Source organism: Crinia signifera, chromosome 11, assembly GCF_055691185.1.
Source record: "Crinia signifera chromosome 11, ASM5569118v1, whole genome shotgun sequence".
NCBI lineage: Eukaryota > Metazoa > Chordata > Amphibia > Anura > Myobatrachidae > Crinia > Crinia signifera.
In genome coordinates, this window is record NC_139227.1 from 3,652,421 (window position 1) to 3,678,906 (window position 26,486).

Below are 26,486 nucleotides of genomic sequence, written 5' to 3' on the forward strand. Positions count from 1 at the left end.
TTGTGCTTACAGCCCAACACTGTGCAGGACATTTGGCATTTGCCAGAGAACACCAAGATTGGCAAATTCGCCACTGGTGCCCTGTGCTCTTCACAGATGAAAGCAGGTTCACACTGAGCACATGACAGACGTGACAGAGTCTGGAGACGCCAAGGAGAACATTCTGCTGCCTACAACATCCTCCAGCATGGCCGGTTTGGCAGTGGGTCAGTAATGGTGTGGGGTGGCATTTCTTTGGGGGGCCGCACAGCTCTCCATGTGCTCGCCAGTGGTAGCCTGACTGCCATTAGGTATCGAGATGAGAGCCTCAGACCCCGTGTGAGACCATATGCTGGTGTAGTTGGCCCTAGGTTCCTCCTAATGCAAGACAATGCTAGACCTCATGTGGCTGGAGTGTGTCAGCAGTTCCTGCAAGACAAAGGCATTGATGCTATGGACTGGCCCGCCCGTTCCCCAGACCTGAATCCAACTGAGCGCATCTGGGACATCATGTCTCGCTCCATCCACCAACACCACAGACTTTTCAGGAGTTTGCGGATGTTTTAGTCCAGGTCTGGGAGGAGATCCCTCAGGAGACCATCCGCCACTGTTATGTTAGTGTTCTCTTAAATTTTTTTGAGCAGTGTATTTTTAATTGACTTTTTGTTCTTGCTTTATAAACCAGCACATTGTCTCCCTTGACCTTTACATCTTCATTATGTTTCTAGACCCTCCAGATCAAATAATAGATATCAACCCAGAAGCTACAGGGTCCCTCCTTGGATCCCAGTCCGACACTCTTAGAACCAGCACAGATTTCCTGTTGCTGCCCACAGATTCTAAGCCTAAATTAATGACTCCAGATGCTTTCATATTGCCCAGTGGTTCCGTTCAACAGGTATGGTAACATATTACAGCTGCATCTGTCATTGCTACTTGTGGTAATGAATTAATGGTACTGATATCATTGTATAATAAGCCATTTATTATTATGCCAAGTACTTGTCACAATGTTCTACCAGTTTTTAAATAGGGTGAATAGGTTTCCTTCAGTACGTGTATTGCCATGAGGGTTTTTTTATGGGTAATTAAATACCTCCCATTATGTTATACTGCCCTCATTTCAATTCGCCCAACTTTATTTTTGTTTTTTAGAGGTTTCCTTTTTTTTTTTTTATTGAAGTACATATATGCAATGTTTTACATGTAAACTGAACATAGTAAATAGTACATGTAATCGTAAATGCGATACAATAATCAGCACTCCATTATAATCTACTGACTTGTAAATGGTTTGAGGTTTCCTTCTTTTTAATACAGCTTTTAGTTAAGGTTATTTTTACATTTATGGGGCGAGATGTCATAGGATGAGATTATTAGTAAGGTTCTGAAATCGCACCATATCGTCTTTTGAGAACAAGGACGTGCCCTTGAGCCTGGTGCTGGTTTTAGAAATTATTGGGAACTCCCATCTTTTTTGTCCCCTGAATTTATAAAACTAGGACTAGGTCTTTGTGCCCGGGACTGAATATGCTGTGGGGGGGACCCCACGTTGTTTTTTTATTTATTTTACTTTTACACCTTTTTTGGGACAGAACCATGCACAGATCTCACTCATCTGTTCCATGGTTCAGTCCAATTCACCAGTCTGAACTTGGTCTGTTGTGTGTGCGAATTTTGGCAACGTTTTTTTTTTCGTTTTCGAAGTGTATACTTTATAATGCATTCCCAACCACGGTCCTCAAGGCACACCAACAGTGCAGGTTTTAGTGATATCCAGGCTTGAGCACAGGTGACTTAATTAGTATCTGAGGGATTCTGATTAACCCCTTCCCGACATTTGACGTACATTTACGTCATGGCCGGGATGTACTTCCCGACACATGGCATAAATGTACGTCATGACTTTAAACTGTCACTGCGTCTCGAGACGCAGTGACAGAGGGACGATGTCTGCTGTCCCTGACAGCAGACATGTCCCTGCATGCCCAGGGGGGGCTGCGATGTCGCCCCCCCGTCGGCGATCGCTGTGATTGGCTGTTCAGTGTGAACAGCCAATTACAGCGTTTTCCTGTGTTACCAGCGAATCAGACGCTCGGTAACACAGGTGTCAATCACCGCCGGGCGTCAGGGGGCATGAGGGGGTCATCGGTGACGATGACACCTCACCCCACCCTCACCCCACCTGCCCCCAAGGCTGTGATTGGTCCGTGGGACCCACGGACCAATCACAGCCAAGGCGCGACATTTAAACTAACGGTGACTGCGCTGCAGACGCCATTCCGGTCTGGAGTAGCGTGCAGAGCGGTCACCGTGCCTATCTGCCGTGATACTGACCTGATCCTTGCTAATACTTACCTGATCCTTGCAAATACCTTACCTGATCACTTGATCACTGCTGGACGCTTCCTGGATCTGACTTCCTGAGACTTCCTGCTGCTGCTGCAGTGTGATAGAGAGATAGAGAGAGAGAGATAGAGAGAGATAGAGAGATAGTGACAGAGAGAGCTATATTTTGTGTCTGCTACCCCCCCTTTTTGGGGGTGCAGGGGTTTTTTATATATAAATAACTGTCACTGCTGCTGCAGTGTCATAGTGATAGATAGTGAGAGATAGTGAGAGATAGTGATAGATAGTGAGAGATAGAGAGATTTGTGTCTGCTACCCCCCCTTTTTGGGGGTGCAGGTTTTTTTTTTTATATATATAACTGTCAGTGCTGCTGCTGCAGTGTCATAGTGATAGATAGTGATAGATAGTGATAGATAGTGAGAGATAGAGAGAGATAGTGACAGAGAGTGATAGAGAGTGTATATTTTGTGTCTGCTACCCCCCCTTTTTGGGGGTGCAGGTTTTTTTTTATACATATAACTGTCAGTGCTGCTGCTGCAGTGTGATAGATAGTGATAGATAGTGATAGATAGTGATAGATAGTGATAGATAGTGATAGATAGTGATAGATAGTGAGAGATAGAGAGAGATAGTGACAGAGAGTGAGAGATAGAGAGAGATAGTGACAGAGAGTGATAGAGAGTGTATATTTTGTGTCTGCTACCCCCGCCTTTTGTGCTGATCACCATATCTGAGGTGATCAGCAACTTTTTGGGGGCGCAGAGGTTTATTTTTTTTATATATACCTGTCAGTTGCTGCCAGTTGCACCAAAGGTTGTGCACCTGCTGCCCCTCACTGGTAATCAGTGTCGCATCACTGATCACCTTTTTTTTTTTTTTGTGGGTGCTGTGTGGTCTTTTTTTAATTTTTTTTTTACACACACTGTGATTTTGTGGGTGTCCTGTGGCCACTGTGCGCTGATCAGTGACGTACATCACTGATCAGCTTTTTCGGCACAGGGTTGATCTATTTTTTTTTTTTTTTGATCAAATTCCTGTTGCCTTTGAGCGCTGTTCAGTGACAGACGTTACTGACCAACATCTGTGCTCAATTTTTGGCGCAGGACCTTTTTTTTTTGTTTTTTTAACCCCTTCAATTTTTTTTTTTTTTTAACCCCTTCAATTTTTTTTTTTAACCCCTTCAATTTTTTTTTTTTTAACCCCTTCAATTTTTTTTTTTGGTATAAAGTATTTTTTTTTCTGCACTACATACACATTACACACTACATTCCCCCCAGGTTGAAATAAAGTTTGTACCCCCCCCTACACTATACACGTGTTGAAACATTTCACTACCAGTAACACAAAAATAAAAATGGCATCCCAAATGTCATCCCAAATGTCATCCCAGTCATCCAGAAGAATGTATTCAGTGGAGGAGGCATATGCCATGCTTGCTTCTGACTCTGACACAGCCAGTGATGCAAGCGGGGAATTTGAAGGATTCGCCTTAAGCTCCTCTTCCTCCTCTGGTGATGAGGGACCCCCTCAAAGACGTCCCCGTAGAGCAGCTGAGACCCCCCCCCCAATAATTGATCTCGTATGGACCCCACCACCAGACAATTTTGAGCCCCAGGTTCCTGAGTTTTTGGCCATGCCAGGAATCCAATTTGATTCCACAGGTCTCAGAGAAATTGACTTTTTCAAATTATTTTTCTCTGATGATTTTATAAATTTAATGGTGGACCAAACTAATTTATATGCCCAGCAGTTTATTGCTCAAAACCCCACGTCATCATTTGCTAGGTGGACCCCTGTAGATGCAGTAGAGATGATGACGTTTTGGGGTCTGGTGTTTCATATGGGCATAGTAAAAAAGCCAGAAATTAGGCAATATTGGAGTACAGATGTTCTGTACAGCACCCCATTTTACCGTATGGCCATGCCCCGGGCTCGATTTGAGACGATCCTTAAATTTTTGCATTACAACGATAATGCACAGTGCCCACCCAGAGATGATCCCACCTTTGACCGGCTATTCAAAGTCAGGCCGGTCATTGATCATTTCAGTGCCAAATTTGAAGACATGTACATCCCAGATAAATTCATTTGCATAGACGAGTCCCTTATACATTTTAAAGGAAGGGTTAAATTCCGCCAGTACCTTCCCAGTAAGAGGGCAAGGTATGGCATAAAAATGTATAAGCTGTGTGAAAGCACCTCAGGGTACACTCACAGGTTTAGGGTATATGAAGGGAAGGATTCAAGAATTGAACCGCCAGAATGCCCCCCCTCCCTCGTAGGTGTTAGTGGAAAAATTGTCTGGGATTTAGTGCACCCCTTCCTGGATAAAGGTTATCACCTCTATGTGGATAACTTTTACACCAGCATCCCCCTGTTTAAGGCCCTTGGTTCAAGAGGTACAGCAGCTTGCGGTACTGTGCGCAAGAACCAAAGAGGCCTCCCAAAAACGCACATTGCCCAAGTAATGAGAAGGGGTGAAAGCAGGGGAATATGCACCGAAAATATGTTGTTGGTCAAATATAAGGACAAGAGGGATGTCCTTATACTGACAACAATTCACGGAGACAGTACCACCTCCGTCCCTGTACGAGGTACCAGTACCCACACCTCAAAACCTAATTGTATCCTGGATTACAATAGGTACATGGGCGGAGTGGATCTTTCAGATCAGGTACTGAAGCCGTACAGTGCCCTGCGGAAAACAAAAATCTGGTACAAGAAGCTGGCCGTGTATATCATCCAGATGGCACTGTATAACGCTTACGTGCTATTCCGTTCTACCGGCCAGAGGGGGACATTTATGCACTTTCAAGAGGAAGTCATAAAGGGCCTAATATTTGGGAACCAGCAGGCAGAGGGCCCCAGTACTTCTAGTACTGGCCCCCGTATTGTACCAGGGCAGCATTTTCCTGATGAAATCCCCTCCACTGGAAAAAAGGGCAGGACACAAAAAAGGTGCAAAGTTTGCTATAAAAAGGGAATAAGAAAGCAAACTATTTTCCAGTGTGACACTTGCCCCGACAAACCCGGCCTATGTATAAAGGAGTGTTTTAAAATATACCACACATCTATGGATTATTAGGTTCATAATTTCACCGTGCTTCGGGGGTCTTGCTAATGCCACATAGCACCCACCATTCATTCCACCAGAATCTGAGCCGCAAAATCCAAAAATCACTCCTTCCCTTCTGAGTCCTGCCATGCACCCAACTGGTATTTTTTGGTCACATGTGAGGCATTGCCGTACTCGGGAGAAATTGGGGCACAGATTTTGGGGTGCTTTTTCTCCTTCATACCTTTTGAAAATGAAAAATTTTGAGCCAGAACTGCATTTTTGTGTAAAAAAATGTAATTTTTCATTTTCACTGCCCACTTGTATCAAAATTGGTGAAACCCCTGGGGGTTTGAAATGTACACTATACCCCTAGATGAATTCCCTGAGGGGTGTAGTTTGCAAAATGGGGTCACTTGTGGGGGGGTTCCACTGTATTGGTGCTTTGGGGGTCTTGCTAATGCGACATAGCACCCACCATCATTCCACCAGAATTTGTGCTGCAAAATCCAAATATCACTCCTTCCCTTCTGAGTCCTGCCACTTTTTGGTCACACATGAGGCATTGCCGTACTCGGGAGAAATTGGGGCATAGATTTTGGGGTGCTTTTTCTCCTTCATACCTTTTGAAAATGAAAAATTTTGAGCCAGAACTGCATTTTTGTGTAAAAAAATGTAATTTTTCATTTTCACTGCCCACTTGTATCAAAATTGGTGAAACCCCTGGGGGTTTGAAATGTACACTATACCCCTAGATGAATTCCCTGAGGGGTGTACTTTGCAAAATGGGGTGACTTGTGGGGGGGTTCCACTGTATTGGTGCAACATAGCACCCACCATTCATTCCACCAAAATCTGTGCTGCAAAATCCAAAAATCACTCCTTCCCTTCTGAGTCCTGCCATGAACCCAACTGGTATTTTTTGGTCACATGTGAGGCATTGCCGTACTCGGGAGAAATTGGGGCACAGATTTTGGGGTGCTTTTTCTCCTTCATACCTTCTGAAAATGAAAAATTTTGAGCCAGAACTGCATTTTTGTGTAAAAAAATGTAATTTTTCATTTTCACTGCCCACTTGTATCAAAATTGGTGAAACCCCTGGGGGTTTGAAATGTACACTATACCCCTAGATGAATTCCCTGAGGGGTGTAGTTTGCAAAATGGGGTCACTTGTGGGGGGGTTCCACTGTATTGGTGCTTGGGGGGTCTTGCTAATGCGACATAGCACCCACCAAAATTCCACCAGAATCTGAGCTGCAAAATCCAAAAATCACTCCTTCCCTTCTGAGTCCTGCCATGCACCCAACTGGTATTTTTTGGTCACATGTGAGGCATTGCCGTACTCGGGAGAAATTGGGGCACAGATTTTGGGGTGCTTTTTCTCCTTCATACCTTTTGAAAATGAAAAATTTTGAGCCAGAACTGCATTTTTGTGTAAAAAAATGTAATTTTTCATTTTCACTGCCCACTTGTATCAAAATTGGTGAAACCCCTGGGGGTTTGAAATGTACACTATACCCCTAGATGAATTCCCTGAGGGGTGTAGTTTGCAAAATGGGGTCACTTGTGGGGGGGTTCCACTGTATTGGTGCTTGGGGGGTCTTGCTAATGCGACATAGCACCCACCAAAATTCCACCAGAATCTGAGCTGCAAAATCCAAAAATCACTCCTTCCCTTCTGAGTCCTGCCATGCACCCAACTGGTATTTTTTGGTCACATGTGAGGCATTGCCGTACTCGGGAGAAATTGGGGCACAGATTTTGGGGTGCTTTTTCTCCTTAATACCTTCTGAAAATGAAAAATTTTGAGCCAGAACTGCATTTTTGTGTAAAAAAATGTAATTTTTCATTTTCACTGCCCACTTGTATCAAAATTGGTGAAACCCCTGGGGGTTTGAAATGTACACTATACCCCTAGATGAATTCCCTGAGGGGTGTACTTTGCAAAATGGGGTGACTTGTGGGGGGGTTCCACTGTATTGGTGCAACATAGCACCCACCATTCATTCCACCAAAATCTGTGCTGCAAAATCCAATAATCACTCCTTCCCTTCTGAGTCCTGCCATGCACCCAACTGGTATTTTTTGGTCACATGTGAGGCATTGCCGTACTCGGGAGAAATTGGGGCACAGATTTTGGGGTGCTTTTTCTCCTTCATACCTTTTGAAAATGAAAAATTTTGAGCCAGAACTGCATTTTTGTGTAAAAAAATGTAATTTTTCATTTTCACTGCCCACTTGTATCAAAATTGGTGAAACCCCTGGGGGTTTGAAATGTACACTATACCCCTAGATGAATTCCCTGAGGGGTGTAGTTTGCAAAATGGGGTCACTTTTGGGGGGGTTCCACTGTATTGTTGCTTGGGGGGTCTTGCTAATGCGACATAGCACCCACCAAAATTCCACCAGAATCTGAGCTGCAAAATCCAAAAATCACTCCTTCCCTTCTGAGTCCTGCCATGCACCCAAATGGTATTTTTTGGTCACATGTGAGGCATTGCCGTACTCGGGAGAAATTGGGGCACAGATTTTGGGGTGCTTTTTCTCCTTCATACTTTCTGAAAATGAAAAATTTTGAGCCAAAACTGCATTTTTGTGTAAAAAATGTAATTTTTCATTTTCACTGCCCAGTTGTATCAAAATTGGTGAAACCCCTGGGGGTTTGAAATGTACACTATACCCCTAGATGAATTCCCTGAGAGGTGTAGTTTGCAAAATGGGGTCACTTGTGGGGGGGTTCCTAAATTTTAGAATCTTATGGTGCCTAGAAACCTACATGGTGCCTAAAAAATAATCTCATAAAAAGGAGGCTCCAAAATCAAGTAGGTGCTCCTTCTATTATGAAGCCTGTGGTTTGGTCAACGTGCACACTAGGGCCACATATAGGATATTTATGAAAACAAAAGAATTGGGGGAATCAATTTTTAGTCACATTTCTCTAGTAAAATGTACTGTGTTCCTTAGAAAAATGTATTAAAATTGCAAATCTGCAAAAAAAATGAAATTTTGAAATTTCACCTACACTTTTTTTTAATTCCTGTGAAACACCTAAAGGGTTAACAAACTTCCAAAATGCTGTTTTGAATACTGTGAGGGGTGCAGTTTTTGAAATGGTATCATTTATGGGGGTGTCTCACATACAAGTCCCTCAAAGTCACATCAGAACTGAACTGGTCCCTAAAAAAATCAGTGTTTGAAATTTTCTTGAAAATTTGAGAATTTGCTCTTCATATTGTAAGCCTCCTAGTGTCCAAAAAAATTAAAAGGAAGTTGAAATAATGATGGAAACATAAAGTAGACATATGGTCTATGTTAGTTATTAACTATTTTGAGTGGTATGATTATTTGTCTCACAAGCAGAAAATTTAACATTTTGCAAATTGCAAAATTTTCCATTTTTTCACGACATTTTGGTATTTTTCACAAAAAAACACAGACTGTATCGACCCAAATTTACCACTAATTTGAAGTACAATGTGTCACGAAAAAACAATCTCAAAATCACTGGGATAAGTAAAAGCAAAAAAAAGTTATCCCCACTTAAGTGAGACATGTCAGATTTGAAAAAAAGGGCTCTGTCAGGAACGCAAAAACTGGCTCTGTCAGGAAGGGGTTAAACCATCTGTGCTGAAGCCTGGATATCACTAAAACCTGCACTGTTGTTGTGCCTTGAGGACGGTGGTTGGGAATGCCTGCTCTAGATGCAAATTGAAGTGTGATAAAAAAAAAAAAACAGGTCAAAATGTGCAATTTCCACGGCAAAAAAGTGTCTTCACCATCGCATCCTATTACATGTGCAAATTACACAAAACAGGCGAATTCAGAAGTTTTTTTGACTAAAAGTCTGAAAAGTCTATGGGGGGTATTCAATCACCGGCCACCGGTCCCTATTCAATGCTGTCCTCCCCGACAGCATTGAGTAGGGTATCTCGGCAGAACGAGCCCGACATCACAAGCTGTCGGGCTCGTTATTCCGAGAACGGCCAGAAAGTGACGAGCTGCCGGCTGCAGCTCGCCTCTTCCCGGCTGCAACTCGCGGCCACGCCCCCTTCTTGCTCCCCGGCAGGCGGGACATTGAATCCTGCCTGCATGTTCTCGGTCAAGCTGACAGAGAACGGAACTGGGTCACGGCGGTCGAGCAAGCTTGACCCCCACATTGAATACCCCCTAAGAATTACCTCCTATCACATCTGGTCCATGCTTTGGAAAGTAATTAAGCTGCTGATTTGTGTTGTACATATATCATTAATGAACTTCCATTTCTCCACAGATTATATTGTCCCCTGGATCCAGTCTTAGCTCACTTACATCTGTCACACCTATAACCAATGCTTCAATCAATGACACAGTTGTTTCCAGGTAATGCACAAATGGGATTTCATCGGTTCCTCTGTGTTCTATTATGTTTTTTTCCATTTGGGATTCTGTAGCATACTACAGTGTATTGGACCAAAGTATCAAGGCAGATTGATATGTGACAGAATAATGGTATTATTTTACCTCTAGTTTACTGACACCTGAAGCATAGTAGTTCTCTCTGATTTGCATCGTTTACTTTGCAGCCGGTTTTGTAATGAACATCAGTTATTTGTTTTCTGACAGCTGTAGGTTTTACTTGAGTAACATTAGGTCTTCCGCAACAGTAGGTTTCACATATTGGGGGTGATTCAGGTTGGTTCACAAAAGCAAACGCATTATTTAATGGACAAAACCATGTGCACTGCAGGTGGGGCAGATGTAACGTGCAGAGAGAATTAGATTTGGGTGGGGTGTGTACTTCAAATCTATATTGCAGTTTAAAAATAAAGAAGCCAGTATTTACCCTGCACATGCCGAACATATAGTTCACAATAACGACCTAAAAACAGATGTTGCGCCACTCATTCAGCCGTGCTCTCCGCCTCCGAGGAGGTTTAACGGGGGAGGTGATGTGGTGAGGCGAGAGAGGGGGGTGCGGGAGAGGTTGAAGAGGTGAGGTGATGAGGGGAAAGGGAGTGAGATGACAGGGTTAAAGATGGGAGGTGATGTGGTGAGGCGAGAGGGGGTTAGTTAAGGGTTGAGTGGGTGAGATGGGGAGAGATGATGGGGTGAGGTGACAGGGTGAGATGATGGGCTGAGGCAACAGGGTGAGTTTCAGGGTGACAAAAGAAGGTAAGCTGACAGCGGCTGTGGCAAGAGGGTGAGGTGACGACGAGCTGATGGGGAGAGGTGACGGGGGCTGAGCTACCTGGGTGAAGCGAGAGGGGGTGAGATGACTGGGGTGAGTAGGGATGATAAAGGGTGTGCTGTTGGGGTGAGGTCACAATGGGTGAGCTGATGCAGTGAGGCAAAATGGTGAGCTGACTGGGTGAAGTAACAATGAGCTGATGGGGGGGTGAACTGACCGGATGAGAGGGGTGAGTTGATGGGTTAAGGCGAGAGTGGGTGAGGTGACTGAGGTGAGATGACACGGGGTGGGGTGAGCTGAGGGTGTGATGACGGGGTTGATTGGGGGAGATGATGTGAATGTTTGTTATATTATGCTCACTGTACAATACTGCAGCAGATTTTGCAGCTTGATAAATAGTAATAATGTGCAATGTATGTCAGGACCTCTATATTCTCCTTTTTCTTGCAGAATTTCTGACGAACTTACACCAAGTACAATACTACAGTTGGAGAACAACATGACCTTAAGTAGCTCGATCAACAGTGGAAGCTTTCAAGCTAGTTCACGGACACCTACTGTACTTATCCCGGGGCTACCTGAGAAACTGATGCCTAAACCCATTGTACAGGTATAAATAAGATGTGTATCAATCATTTGTTGCATAGACCATATATATTTGATGTACTCTCACCAATAGTTCATGGAATACATTTTTTTTCGTGAGTATAAAACTACTGAGCGCTGCTTAACAAATGCTGAATGGGAATTTTGTAACTATGCCACTTATTTCCTTTTTTTTATAATTATATTGGTGTCCACTACTACCCAGCCGAATCCGTTGGACACTTGCTGCACCTTACGGCAATGGGATCTCACTGAAAAGCGTTTGCTGCCCTATAATTTAACGAAACATTTGTAGGTGAAAATAGGCAAATGGAGCGAATTGAGCTACCAGAGAATGAAGCTGTGTACACATGCAGCGATTTTTGGATATTTTCGATTCGATTTTGCTTATCGAATGGTTTTTAGGACACTTTCGATCTGCATTCGTTTCGATGCGTGCTCCCGTTTTCTCATAATCGAAAAGAAAATTATACTGTGCAGCCAAGTAAAATATCGAATGTGTACAATGTACCATGAAAGTAAATCGATATTGAATGTAAAAATACAGATCGAATCCCAAATTGAATGGGAAGATCTAATGCCAGATCTAATAGAAAATCGAATCTAACATTGAATATAAAGCAACAAAGTGTGTGTACATAGCTTGAGTCTGAGGTGCTGGTGAACAAATGAGGACTCTTTAATCCATATACATCAACGTTTTGGGGTACGGCGACCCCGTCTTCAGGATGTATTGTACAACTCTCGCCACGCTTCGGGGTGCTGTGGATAGTGGGGGGCTAAATCCCATTGCATCGCAAAGAAGTGTATAGTAAAGTAAATGGCATCTCAAGATATAAAATCGCATCGCACCCGCGGGGCAGAGAGAAGTGAATAAATTTACATAGGAAAATCGCATCACATGCAACATGATTTCTGTATCCACTTCAGTTTGTTTAATATAATCAGAGTATGGCAAGCCTTTGATACAAGGCCTAGGGTGCTGACTACTAGCAAGTAGATAGGTGTTGCAGTCAGTCAGCTTTTAGTAGACACTGGTGTGGATTCGGCCTTCAGCCAAATGGACTTGCACATCTAAGAAATGTACCATTGCTGTTGATGGGCTGATTTCATAGGTGTCCATGGAACTTATTCAGTTCTCTCAAGTTTTGATCGCTGCCTCCCCAATTCCCTGGAGCCCTCTCTGGAATTAGGAGTGAGTGGTACTCTCAGGTACACACCATGTCAGTGCTGGATTCTTTGTTTCAGTTTATTAATTCAAACCATCATCAGGAATACATACTGTACATGTTACAGTACATTGATTATATAGACATATCGCCATGTGAACCTCATGCAGGAGCCCGCCCAATGAGGTAATGGCGTCATCCATCGTGAGCCGCCTCACTACCGATACCTCATCACCCATGGCCAGAAAAATGTGTTAACAAAAAAATCTGCCTGAACAATACAGATAGAGCCACCCTCACCTAGCCCTTTATTAGGATTAAGTGAGTAAGAGCTGTCGGACATACAGATAAATATACACATCATCACCTAATACAAATACAGATGTTCTAGCCAGATCTGATACATATAAGGTATATGTTGCAATGGCCAGATCTGATACATATAAAGCATAAGTTAAACACTGTTCATGTCTGTGTCATACATACATCGGTAAATGCATCTGACCAGCAACTACCCGCTTATGTGGGTAATATAATCCAAAAAAAAACATGGCACCAGCTTATATAGGCAGTTTATAGAAAGCTAGTAGAGGATAGATCTTTAAGTCCTCTTGATATACTGTGTTAAGTTGCGAGAACCATCTGGTCTCTCATTGCAACAGTAGTCGGTCTCTGTCCCCACCCCTTATGCTGGCCAGGAGGCGATTGAACATTGTATAACGTATCTGCGCTACACTGTGACCCAGCTCTCTGACGTGTTTAGCTAAGGGCTGCTCAGCAGCTTTTCCCAACAGTCACTGACGAATGGCGCTTTTGTTTTGCGTCGTTCTCTCCTTGAATTGACGAGAAGTTTTTCCTATATAGAGCCTGACACAAGGGCATCTAATCAAGTAAATAACATGCGTGCTCTTACCTGATAACGTGTGCTTCATGGGGATTTGTTTACCACTATGTGGATGGAAGAAGTGATCACCAGTTTCTAGATACATGTATGTTACACATCCTAGGCATTTACACAATCCGGCTATTTTACTGTAATTTAAAGGGTGTTCTGTCTGTGCATAATCATGTCCCTGATATTTTACCTCTTCTATGGCAAGAATATATATATATATACAGGGACTCAACACTCTCCATAATGAACTAACTCACCTTAGTATACAATTAATCAAATAAATAATGGGGTTTTAGTTCATGAATTGATCAATGCATTTAAGCTTGCAGCCCATCGCCAGGAAAAAACACATGTCCACTTTAGCTATGATGTGTCAGCAGTTGGCAGGCTCTTGAGAGACTATTGTTAGTGTAGGACTTGCAGTGAAATGGGGTCCCTTGGCGATCAAGTGTTGAGTCCCTGTATTTGTATTTATTAGAGCATGTGGTCACAGGCCACTTCACCCCAACCTGGGAATGGCGAGTGCTGCTTGCACCCCATTCGCAGTGATGGCGAGTGTTCTGGTACTCTGTATCTATCTCTCTCTCTCTCTCTCTCTCTCTCTCTCTCTCTCTCTCTCTCTCTCTCTCTCTCTCTCTCTCTCTCTCTCTCTCTCTCTCTCTCTCTCTCTCTCTCTCTCTCTCTCTCTCTCTCTCTATATCTATATCTATATCTATATAGTAGAATGGCAATAAGGCGTCACTCGGAGACTGCGTGAAGGTTCAAAGCTTTATTGTGGTGACCGACACCAGTGTTTCGAGCCCTTAGCTCGTCCTCAGGGTACAACTCACAAACTGAAAGTGACCATATTAAATACCCAGCACGGATTCCCGCGCCCGCCAATGTGTAATTAAACTTACCTGGACCAGGTGTTACCACGGAGTCTGCGGAGACTCCGTGGTAACACCGGGTCCAGGTAAGTTTAATTACACATTGGCGGGCGCGGGAATCCGTGCTGGGTATTTAATATGGTCACTTTCAGTTTGTGAGTTGTACCCTGAGGACGAGCTAAGGGCTCGAAACACTGGTGTCGGTCACCACAATAAAGCTTTGAACCTTCACGCAGTCTCCGAGTGACGCCTTATTGCCATTCTACTACATTGGGTCTTTGAACCTGGGAAGGCACCGGAGCAAGTACAGTTTATACATTGGTGGAGTGCCGGATTTCTTCCTTTGCTATATATATATATATATATATATGTATGTATGTATGTATGTATGTATGTATGTATGTATGTTTGTATGTATGTGTATATATATCTATATATATATATATATATATATATATATATATATATATATATATATATCTATATATATATATATATATATATATATATATATATATATATATATATATATATCTCTTTATAGATATATCTATCTATCGATAGATATATCTATATATATAATTATAATGTATAATTTTTTTTTGTTTGGTTGCTCTAGGTAACTCCATCCAGTCTTCCCTTAGAACTGCAGAGTTTGGAGCCTTTGGTGCCACCACAGGCTTCTCCTACTCGTGAACGTTCTCCTGATGTGATCTCGAGTGCTTCCACTGCTATGTCTCAAGATATCCCAGAGATTGCTTCAGAGACGTTACAGAGAAATTACCCAGCCCCTATATCTTTAGGCTTGGCTCCAGAGAGTAGTGAAACCTCTAATCATGTGCCAAGCATGAGCTCTGCAGCTTCTGCCCTCCATCTTCTGTCTACGCGTAGTCGTAACACATCAGACTATGCTCTCCGATCATTGGAACTTGTGTCTTCTGGGATTGATGATGAGCTGATCGGGGCTCAGTCTCTGGATAATACAAACTCTCAGGATAAAGTGGATGAAGTAATACCTCACCCATGGCCAGCAGCACCTGATATAACAAGGGAGACGCGAAATAATTTAATAGAAAGGTAAGTCAGATATGTATGCAGAAAATGAAATAGTTTGGCATATATTTTTTTTACCTTTCTTGCTGAATTATTTAATTGCTAATATTGATTAATTAACTGTAATATGCTACAGAATATTTGAATATGTGCCCAGAGACCCTAGTTAAGTTCTTTAGCCCCCAGTGCCATCGGGGCCAATGTGGGATGGCATTGTTTCCATTGATGGCAGTAGTGCAACTGGCCACTGGAAGTCCGTGTCATGGGACTTTGATTAAAAAAAAAGAACCAGCAGCAAAACATCGGGTTTGTTCGACATCTGCCATAAACCATCAATGATTTTGAATCATCGATGGCCATCTTTAGGTCAATGGCTGCTTGGCACCACTTTTTCAAATGTTCCCCGGTGCTAGGCGCCATCTTCAAAATGTATTATCGGCCCTAGGCACTGACTGTTTAATGGCACATTTGTATTGGTTGTGGGCACCGTGGCCCTGGTCCCAATCCGGCGGCAGCCCTGCATGAGTAACTACTGGTCCACCGGGCAAGTAAGCGGCTGCAGCAATCCGGGCAAACCTGTCTTTTAACCCCCTGCGCACTGGAGGCCAGAGACAGTGGCTATGCCATACTACCTCTGGGCGCTGGGTGAAGAACGAAGGCACCACTGCTGGAGGTCAAGGGAAGCTGGATCCCTAGAGGGTCGCATGTCGAAGGGATGCACTGCAGCCTGGACCTTCTCTGGAGGCTGTGGCACGTCTGTTGGTGAACCCCCTTATGCACTGGAGAAGGGATGCAGCGGTGGAGTAGTGCAAACTCCAGGCACCAGCAAAGAGAGCAGAGCCGCCAACTGGGGTATCTGTGCGCCAGTATCTACCTTGTTGACTGCCCGGACCCTTAACTGGAGATCACTTTCACCCTTTCGCTGGGGACTGCTGTGGTCCCTGATGGGAACACCATCTTTGGGGGTCTCTGAAGTTGCTCGCTGTTTGAGAGTGTACAGTTGGTCTGGGTTTCCTGATGAACCAGTGTATTCCAACACATTCTTTACATTCCTTGTCAACCGATGGCATGTTGCATATGGATAATGGTATTCCTGCTTGTGGTGTGGTCCTTGAGGCTGTAAAAGATGATGGCAGCCACCATTGAAGTACGGGATCAGGGCTCTTCATCATTTCTGTCTGCGAGGCGCCTGAAAGTCTCTTTAAATTCATCTCCTCTGTTGCCGTTGGTGTTGGCATGCTGGATGGCAAATTACCTTCATGTTACTTATTACTCTTTAATGATGATTTTTTATGTGAAAGCTTTGAACCTGTATTTTATTTTTGTGCACGTTTTTATTTGTTTGTTAGGTTATTTCACTTCAGTTGTTTACATTCCGGTACTTCGCGGTTCCACGTCGGTAAGGCACAGGCTGTAAGGTCACTACTGTGGTGGGGTTTGTTTATGTATAATGTATGTGCGCAATGCATTGTTAAGTTGCCATGTGTACATGCGGACAGTTGTTCTGTGTCTAGATGGTCAGATGGTGACGGCCAGTCGGTGTCTGACTTAGTGCAACTGCTTATATTTCAGCTGGAAGAATAGGCTAGGGCTGCTGCTATGTTAGTTTCCTTACCACCAGCTCTAGTTTCCCCTACTGCGGGCATGGTAGCTTGGCCGGTATCGGATCTGCCATGGCTTACAACTATGGACCACAGAAGCCATGTGGCTAATCCAACCATCCCATAAAAGCATTCTTTTGGTGAAGGTTTTCTTTTTGGGCCTGAGTTTGTTGTTATTGCCCAGGCCACTGGTGGGAAGAACACTTTTCTTCCTATGGCTTCCTTCAAGAACGGGGTCCATGTGTTGTTCTCTTCCTATAGACCTCAGCATTTTTCTAAATAAATAAATAAATAATGGTGAGCAAGAAGGTCATCCCTTATCGTTCCCATCTCCTCTTGATGGCTAATTCAGCTTCCTTTTTACAAGTGCAGTTCCGTACTATGAAGTTTCGCATGATACCTTGTCCACTCCTGCTGGTCCTAAAGGGTGGTTTTGACATCTCTCCGCAGTGCGTGCACCGGCTATAGTGAAAAGTTTGGTTTCACCAGGAATTGGTCAGCACAGTACCGTTGGTAATTTTAACAGAATATTTGACCAGTGCAATCCTCTGTAAGGGTGTATATAAAATGCAGTGGAGCAGTCGATCTTGATGGTTTTATTAGTCTCAGATTGAATAATGATCATAGTACCTTAGTATTACTGTATATAGTGTTCTTGAATAATCTTTACTCTGTAGAATACCAATAAGTCACTGAGTAATTATTCTAATACATGTGTAACCATGAAGGTGTTCTCTTCTTTGGTGGTATACATTTCACTAGTGTATAGAGGTGAGACACAAAAATATTGACATTCATGTAACATAATTTTATTAAAATGTTTAACTGTTAAAATTTGAGGTGATAACGAGTACCATCTCATCAGGTGTATAATGCACCAGAAATCTGCCCTACTGGTCCTGCCATGGGTCTACTGCTTTCCTTCTGTTTGTTGATTTGCGGTTTGAGCAGTCAACATCAAGCTCACAGTGTGCCATCTAGCTGCCTGCAGCGCTCTGATCATGCGGCTGTGGAATCGTTACCATCTGACTGCATGTCCGCTCTATCCAGTGTGAGCTGTTCAATGTGCATCACACAGGGATCTATTCGGATTTATAAAATTAGTGATATGATTGTCCCCCTCTGAATAAAAGGGGACCACAACCTCCAATGTTGCCATTACGGTCACCAGTGCCAAGCAGCATCCCAAATTAGAGAGAGAAATGCCATGACTCATTCGTTCAGTTTTGCTCCAGAAAGTAACCACTCCCTGTATCCATGATACAGATTGTCCTCCAATCTTTGCCATACTCGTTGCCATAGGGGTTTCCATGCTCGTTGCCATATGGGTTTCCATGCTCGTTGCCATAGGGGTTTCCATGCTCGTTGCCATAGGGGTTTCCATGCTCTTTGCCATAGGGGTTTCCATGCTCGTTGCCATAGGGGTTTCCATGCTCGTTGCCATAGGGGTTTCCATGCTCGTTGCCATAGGGGTTTCCATGCTCGATGCCATAGGGGTTTCCATGCTCGATGCCATAGGGGTTTCCATGCTCGATGCCATAGGGGTTTCCATGCTCGTTGCCATAGGGGTTTTCATGCTCGTTGCCATAGGGGTTTCCATGCTCGTTGCCATAGGGGTTTCCATGCTTGTTGCCAAAATGGATTACATGCTCCTTGCCCGTGGGGATTACATGCTTGTTGCTAAGGGGGATTGCATGCCCTTTGTCATAGAGGGGTTCCAGGCTCGTTGCCAGGTGTTCATGCTCGCTGCCCAGGGGGCGTTGCCATAGGGGTTCCATGCTTGTTGCCAAGGGAGATTACATTCTTGTTGCCCAGGGGGATTTAAATCCTTTTTTTTTTTGTGGGGAGCGCAGAGTCTCTGACAGCAGTAGAGCCCCTGTGCCCCTCCAAAGATGTCCTCTGCAGCAAAGGAGACAGCCGCTAGAGGTGTACTCCTAGGGTCTCTTCTTTATTGCGGCGGCCATTTTTGGAAGGGGCGCTGGGTCTCTGCGTCTCCACGACACTGCTACCCTCGTGTGTAAACGGGGTTAACAATTTTAATCTCGGTTAATGTGCCCGGCACTAGTATTTTTAATATCTTCTTTTGATGCATCCAATAATATTGACATTGGTCCATCTCAGTTTAATAGTGATTTTGTTTTTTTATATTGTCCCATTTAAGTAATTTATTGTAGTTAATACTTCAATAAAATATTTCTTATTAAATGTTGTGATTTGAAGTGTCTTCCTGCCAGTGAGAACTCATAAGGTATTATCGCAGCTAAAGGTTTATTTTCGCTGTGCTCCATGCTATGATGCTTGACCACAAATGTACAGGTGTAAGATCTACATTTTGTTATGTGAACAGCCAATAAACTCTCCGTTCAGAACTATAAGTTTTGCCTCTTCGTTTCTCAGAATTCCTGCAGGGGGCTGGAGGCTTGCTTAAAGCTTTTTTGATAGAGTGTAGCTTTTGGCCCTTTTGATTTATACCCAACAGCCTCTGGCTCTTTTGAGCCGATGAATTCAGGGGATACGGTCATTTGGTCTACATGAAGTTGGTCGACAATCATTAGGTCAACATGGTTTTAGGTCGACATGGCTTTAGGTTGACAGGTCATTAGATCGACACAAGCATTAGGTTGACATGGTCTAGGTCGACATGGGGTTTTTGACTTTTTTTGGACTGTTTTTGGACCCAACATGTGCCGACAGGCGATATTTAATGATCTACCATCCACTAGGGAAGAATAAAATAGTGTGCCGAGCCCGAAGCATGGCGAGCACTGAGGTGCACTTTAACCTAGACGATGTTGACCTTGACCCATGTCGACCCAATGGTGTCGACCTAATGACTGTCCACCAAATGATCCCATTCCGAATTCCGCGAACCTTCAGTTTTGTTACTTGGAAGCTGATCTTCCTTATGGTCATTGCCTCGGTTTGGCCTGTTTATAAGTTGAGGGCTTTGTTTTCCAGGCCTTAATTCCGTATGTCCCATGGCGATAGAGCCGTTCTCTGAACTCAGAACTTTCGTTTTCTTAACCAATGTAAGAGCTTTGTTTTAATCTTATGGTATCATTTTATTTTACAGCGACCATGATGATGAAGTAGCCAGTTTAGCAAACACAGTGAGCAGCTTTGGTGGAAAGGGGCAGAGTCCACGGCTACTGGTCAAGGACTGGAAAACCAAAGTATCACCACGCACTTCACCGAAACCTTACAGAAGATCCGTTAAAGAGGACATGTAGGTTTATACCAATTTCTGTCATACAACAGGTTTTCGGTCCACTGTTTCCATTTTAATGGACTTGGAATATTAGATGAGAAAGTAAAACCCAAAATGCAAACTTAAATACAAGTAATGGGAACAAATTGTAAATCTAGAATTGAATATTTCTTCTGCACATTGTTAACATTTCATATAAAAATTATAGTCAAAGATGTACAAGTCTCCTGGGGCATAAAAGATTCCTACTGATAGAGTATAAATAACAATTAATCTGTACTGTTAAATAAATGAAAGATTAAGCGTGTATATATATATATATATATATATATATATATATACACGGATGTTGCCACGCTTCGCCACAAAGTGTATGCATTGCATCACAGCTGGCATGAATAGTGTGCCCGTGAGTAGAACACTGCGTGCATGCGTATGTGCACAATTACGGAAGTTGCAGCTTGGTGCACCATTCCCCATGCCGCGATGTATGTGCCTGTACATACGCATTGCAGCATTAATGAGTGTGGCTACGTCTCTCAGCAAATATAGGTAGTCTTTGAACTGAATACTGAGTACTATGCATAAACTACTATACAAATATATGTTGATACCCCTAGCATCAACATGACGCGCAGCACCGTATGACTGGCCTGATGTCCTATGCAAGCTGTAGCTTTATGCATCCTTTTTTTGTTTCCTTTTTTTATGCGGAAATAGCCTCAGTCGACTAGGACGCACAAGGAGACTGTGCTGATTAATTTGACTATTTGTATATTCTGTGCGACGGAGCAGAACAAAACTTATATTGGAAAATACCATGACCAACAGCAATCTGTAGGTAGATGGAGAATAATAATCCATGTACAAAACCAAGGATAGTGCTTAGTGTATCATAAAGATTCTCTAGATCTTGGAAAGGGTTGATTGGTTGAGGGACATGTTGGCATATTGTCCTGGTGTTGATAGGGTAAATATGGAGGGACCATCGATTTAAGGAACCCTGACTGACTGACATACTCTAATAATTAAGACAAATGGTTAGAGAGAAAAGAGAACTCTTTTTTTGGGGCACTCTTATGATTTGAAGTGGGGGTAGACTCTGTGCGGGACTCACACCCCTGTCCGCTCTATATACTCTAATAATTGTCTATACTCAGTAGTGCTTGGGAGAGTAGTATTGGGAAGGTAATTAGGGGGGGGGGTTCTTGTTGATTTAAATAACATTTTCTTACAATCATTTTAATTATAATAATTAAACACTAATGTAACACGTAAAATATAAAAACGTAAAGTGCCACCGCATACAGTATGTCTTTTGACTTTCTGAAACCTTTAAGAGGATGCTTACTATTATATATTTAGTTACTGGAAACCCAGAGGAGAGCCGTCATTAATTATACTTGCTTTAATAGGCTATTGTTGGTTTTCTTCTTAATTATTTGATAAAAAAAACTAGTGCATGCTCAAAGCTTTTATAATCTAATAACTATACATGAATTTGTGTTTATTATTTCAGTGACCCTCCACAATCTCCAAAAATACCTGACCACAAGGTAAGGCAGAACTCTAGTACTTCTCTGTATTAAGTCGTGACTCATTTCTAAATAAGAAACTTTTTTTTTCTCAAATGTTTTCTAGCACAAATGTAATTAAATTTGATCATATTTAAAGGTTGAATTTTAAAGTGATGCTTAAGATGTGTGTTTGATAATGCAGGCGAGTTACGAGCAGCACGATGAGTTGATGGATCTCCTGTACAGCCAACAGAAAGAACTTTCAGAGCTTCGCCAAAACCAGCTGGAGTTCAATCAGCGACTAACTGATCATTTGGACTCGGTTCAAAGCTCCATCATGGGCCATGTGGAACGTGTGATTGACAACCAGCAGGAAAAAGAACGTATCTTTTTCAATGTCTTTTTAGAGGCAATTTTCAACTGGGCAGATATGCTTCCTGTCTTCTCCTTTTCTTGCCATTATCCCCCGTTGCCTATTTTCCCAGTCTCCTACTCTTTCTACCCCTATGCTTCATGTCGTTTATCCCCTCTGACTCCTCCTTTACTTGCCGATGTGCCTTCCAAGTCCCCTAGTTCTTTCCATTATTACTCCCCATCTCTTCTACTGATTTTGTTCTTATACTGCATCATTATTGCTTTTTCCCCCCTCTCTTTTATCATTCGTGTCTCCTTGTCTCGATGGGATTGCTGGGTGGTAGTGAGCGTGAATTCCGGGTTGCTAGCTGTTGAGGCTAGGTTTGTTATTTTTCCTCTCCTTTTGTCTTTGTCCCCGCCTCTTTGTATAATATGTTTCGGATTGTTAACTCTTGTGTATGCCAACAGAATTTGTCAAAATAGGTGTGAAAATTGCCCAGCAAACAATTTTATTCATCATAATGGCCTGTAGCGTTTACCTTTTATGTAGGAAATATAATAATTTTTTTACACAATTTTGAATTTGAATTAATATAACAAATGTGAGCGACAATATCATTTTTAGCAGATATTTTGCGCATCTCCCTGAGAGATTGGCAATCAAAGGGTTAACAAACCAGTCACTCCACAAGTGAATGTGTACTGTGTAAAGTGGATCCAAACTTATTACTGCACATATATTTCAATCCGGGAAAACAGGAAACTTGGCCACATCAATATTTGGATGAATAAAATAATTTCTCACATGTATTCCAGCAATTGATACATAAGGAGAGAAGAGATACACACACTAGCGCATCAAGATGACAACCAATTGTGCCCTTACAGTGTTAAATGAAGCCTATCTGGTGTGTGTTTGTAGTCCAAGCACTAATGAGTTGTCAGTCATCCCTTAACCTCGCGTTTTGTCCTTATTCTATGTCAGCTGGATTTCTTCAGGAGTAAATTTGAACATAACGCAGACACAGTATTTAAACCCTTCTCAATCGGGTAAGCATTTGCCCATGCCCCCCGGAAGTTGGTCCCTGCTCGCTGCTGTACGTACTAAAATAACTCCCACAATATCTCGCTATTCACCCGAGTGTCCACATATATTTGTCTGGATAACACCCGGTCACGTGACCTCCTCTGTGGCAACCGCCAGTAATGTTTCCTATCGGTATTCGTTGGGAATTCTTTGAGTCTGTTAAAGTGTGTGTATGTATATGGGCGGTATCCACCAGACGCAATTACCAACTGTTCGTGGTCGGTCGTGCAGGAGGTGAGAGACACCTGCCAGCTTTACAGTGTGTTTGGAAGAACTTAGACGCTGCTGCAGGACCTCACAGACGCGCATGGAAACTCTGCCGGTGATCGGGTGATTCACACTGATGAATAGTATAAGACGAGAGCAATTGTTCTTTTTTTTTTTTTTTTTCAATAGAGATCTTTTTAAAATAAAAACTGCACTGCAATGAAGCGCTCTAACCAGATTACAAATAGGAGGCCACGATGCACAACTGTATGCCAGGATTCTCCTCTGCTTAGGTGGTGTAGCAGCCGGGGTCCTGCTGGCACGAGGTGTACCCAGGGACTGGCAGCGGGTCCTCATGCCGGTGGTATCACTGCACCGGTCGTCAGAGGGTAGTCGTCCTGGGTGCTGCGGCTGTGGTGCGGTCTGTCTCCCCCTCCATACTCTCCAGCTGGGGGACGCCGTGATCAGCACCGGGGGAACACAGCACTCATCCGTGCACTCTGCCCCCCCCATCACCATTCCCCTTGCCACCCGCCGCCTTCTCCATGGGCCGGGGATGGGAGCTCCAAGGATGGAACACCGGAGCTCTCCAGCATGCGACCATCCCCGGCCCCACCGGAAGTATGGATGTTCAGTGTGTATTGAAGAACAACCCTTAACTTGTTGTTTCACAGAAAGACGATTAGACCGAATCCTCAGTGATGGTCAGCAGAGGAATGGTCAGCTGCAGGAATACCTTTCTCAGCAGCTCTCACATTCAATTTCTGGGTCATTGTTCAACAGACTTGATAAAACAATACGAGAAGAGATTAAAAAGGCTGTTCCTCCATGTAAGTCCACAGTGTATTACAGACATTGCTTTACTGATCGTTCAGCTACGTGTAACATTTATTTATTTAAGGTTTTACTCTTCAGCTTGTTTTTAAAATGAAATTCACAATTCAATAAAATGGATTCTTGAAAATGCCTTATACTGTAATTAAATTACAATGACGTGTGGATATGTTAGAACCTCTCTCTATTCTGGATTTCCATATTATTTAGATGATCCCCCCCCCCCCCCCCAGATAGGAATATCTGCATATAAATAATATAATAATATAATACAAAATTTGTATTTTTATAATAGTGGGACTGCTTGTATTATGGTAGTTATTTAATCGTCCTATTCCACGGTTAGGGTTATTTGATTATTCTAATAGGAGAGAATAACGTGTCTGCACGAGTGACCACTTCTTGTTGCAGATTCATTACTTTATAAGTCTTCATGATTAGATTTGTCTTTTTTCTTTTACGAGCGCTATGCATTCCTTTTGATCTATGTGGGGTAAGCATGAGCCCGTAGGAGGCAGTATGGTATAACTCGCAGGGGTGACACCATTATATTTTAAACTCAGTGGATATGTATTATGAGATGGGAGAAGAATAAGCTTTAGGAACCAGTATCCGTATGACTCTTAGGATATACAAGTGGCTGCCATGCAATTTTGATAAACTCAATCCACCAACCAATCCAGTGTATAAAGCCATGGCCGTGCATTTCACAACCAGCACCTGTGTGTTCCGGAGGCCAGATGATGCCGCGTTCTGCTGCCTACGCAGCACATAAATCTGAGTCCACAAAATTATTATTTTCTGTTGTATTTAAGCTAATGCTTTTTGCTAATTTTTTATTATTTTAATAGAACTCTACTGTATGTATTTCTGATATTTAGGTATCACGAAGAGTCTGGAGCCAGTCACCGGGCAGCTTAGCAGCACAATTACGTCAAAGCTTACGTCTGTGGAGGGAACCTTGAAGGAGAATATTGCCAAGATGGTTAAATCAAAGGTAAATATATTTGGTTCATACTGTTTCTGTACTGGCTAGGGCACTGAGGACCGCTTGTGGTGCCATATAATGAAAAGCATAATCATTTTAATGTAGGCCTGCAGTTGGCTCCTCTTTCATTATTGCCAGCAGCATGGCAGACATGCCATCTCGTGCCAGCCTGCAAATTGCCTTTCATGTGTCCGGCAGTCTGCACACTCCTGTGTGTTGGCACTTTGTCATACATGCCATGCCATGCCATGACAGCACCAGCAACAAAGTAAAAAAGGACACCTCTGTAGATAACAATACTTTCTCTTAGTAACAAGTTAGAAAATATATATTTGGTTTTCATGCATTAATGTTCAGGCGTTCATTATTTTTTTCTGGGTACTTGTTTCCCAGCACGGCTCCCCCGATTTCCATCGCAGTGCATCGCATCGCATGCAAATATAGCGGCATGCGATTTTTAATTGTACAAGCACACTGATGGGTGCCTACAATGTTAAATGCACCCCCATTGTCAATGCCACACCCACTATCCAGGCCACTCCGAAACGTGGCGAGCGGCAGCGGAACGCGTCCTCCCAACCTTTTCATAACCCCAATATCCACGTCGGCGTGGAGTTGATTTGATATAGTGTGGTGAGTGCAGCGAGCCACCGAGACAGAAGCGTGGCGAGCAGACGCGGAATACATGTAAAGTAATCATTGTCCCCTCGCTTGGGGCTCGCTGCGCTCACCACACTATATAAAATCAACTCCACGCCGATGTGGATAGTGGGGTTATGAAAAGGTTGGGAGGGTGCGTTCCGACGCCCTGTGCGAGGCACGCTGCGCTCACCATGCTTCGGGGTGTCGTGGATAGTGGGGGTCTCTTAGGAACACATTCACACCTGCAAAATCATACATCTGACACAGTAATGACGGCATGTGTTAACGATTAACTTTAAGTTTACTTACTAATTAATAATAAAGATAACACATTAATTACATTTATAAACATAAATCAAGTGAAACAACAAGAACTACTGAGATCGCATCGCACGAAATGGCCCATGCGATGTAATTTCCCTACGCTAGTGTACGTATGCTAATTGGGCGCCCTGGTACTACATAAGTACCTTTTATTCAATTCCTTTCCAAAGAGGACCCCTCCCCTGAAAAGGGTAGCACCTCTAAGACGCGTTTGGACTCTACAAATGAAATAGCTCTCGTTAGAGCAGCTCCCGGCGCGATGCTTGCCAATGGCCGTCCTGCGCCATAATGGGGTGCGTGAGCACGAGACGCTCAGTGTCTGCTCATATTCACATTCAGCAAAGTTTATAGGGATGGTACTTCACAGTATACATAGACAATGACCAAAGATATACTGTAAAAACAGCCTAGGAACATTTGTAAGTTAAAATATTGAATCAACTGAACATAAGATAAATTGTATAGACGTAATATAGGCATACATTACATGCCTCATAGATGCTGCATTACCATAACTTTTTAAGAAAGTAATATATCAAACATAAATTAAATCAAAAATTATTATTATTTTTTTATAAAAT

At 43.0% G+C, this 26,486-nt stretch overlaps 1 protein-coding gene across 2 annotated transcripts in view; it reads left to right on the plus strand.

The window, feature by feature from the left end:
• Positions 1-26,486, plus strand: part of EDC4 (enhancer of mRNA decapping 4) — a 77,251-nt gene that overhangs the window by 36,576 nt on the left and 14,189 nt on the right. For both annotated transcript variants that reach the window (XM_083164879.1, XM_083164878.1), the window contains exons 15-23: positions 708-877; positions 9,655-9,743; positions 11,002-11,161; positions 14,710-15,167; positions 19,818-19,970; positions 21,472-21,508; positions 21,672-21,852; positions 23,792-23,947; positions 24,833-24,948. In XM_083164879.1, coding sequence (XP_083021005.1) covers positions 708-877; positions 9,655-9,743; positions 11,002-11,161; positions 14,710-15,167; positions 19,818-19,970; positions 21,472-21,508; positions 21,672-21,852; positions 23,792-23,947; positions 24,833-24,948 — 1,520 coding nt within the window. The remainder of the gene's footprint in view (positions 1-707; positions 878-9,654; positions 9,744-11,001; positions 11,162-14,709; positions 15,168-19,817; positions 19,971-21,471; positions 21,509-21,671; positions 21,853-23,791; positions 23,948-24,832; positions 24,949-26,486) is intronic.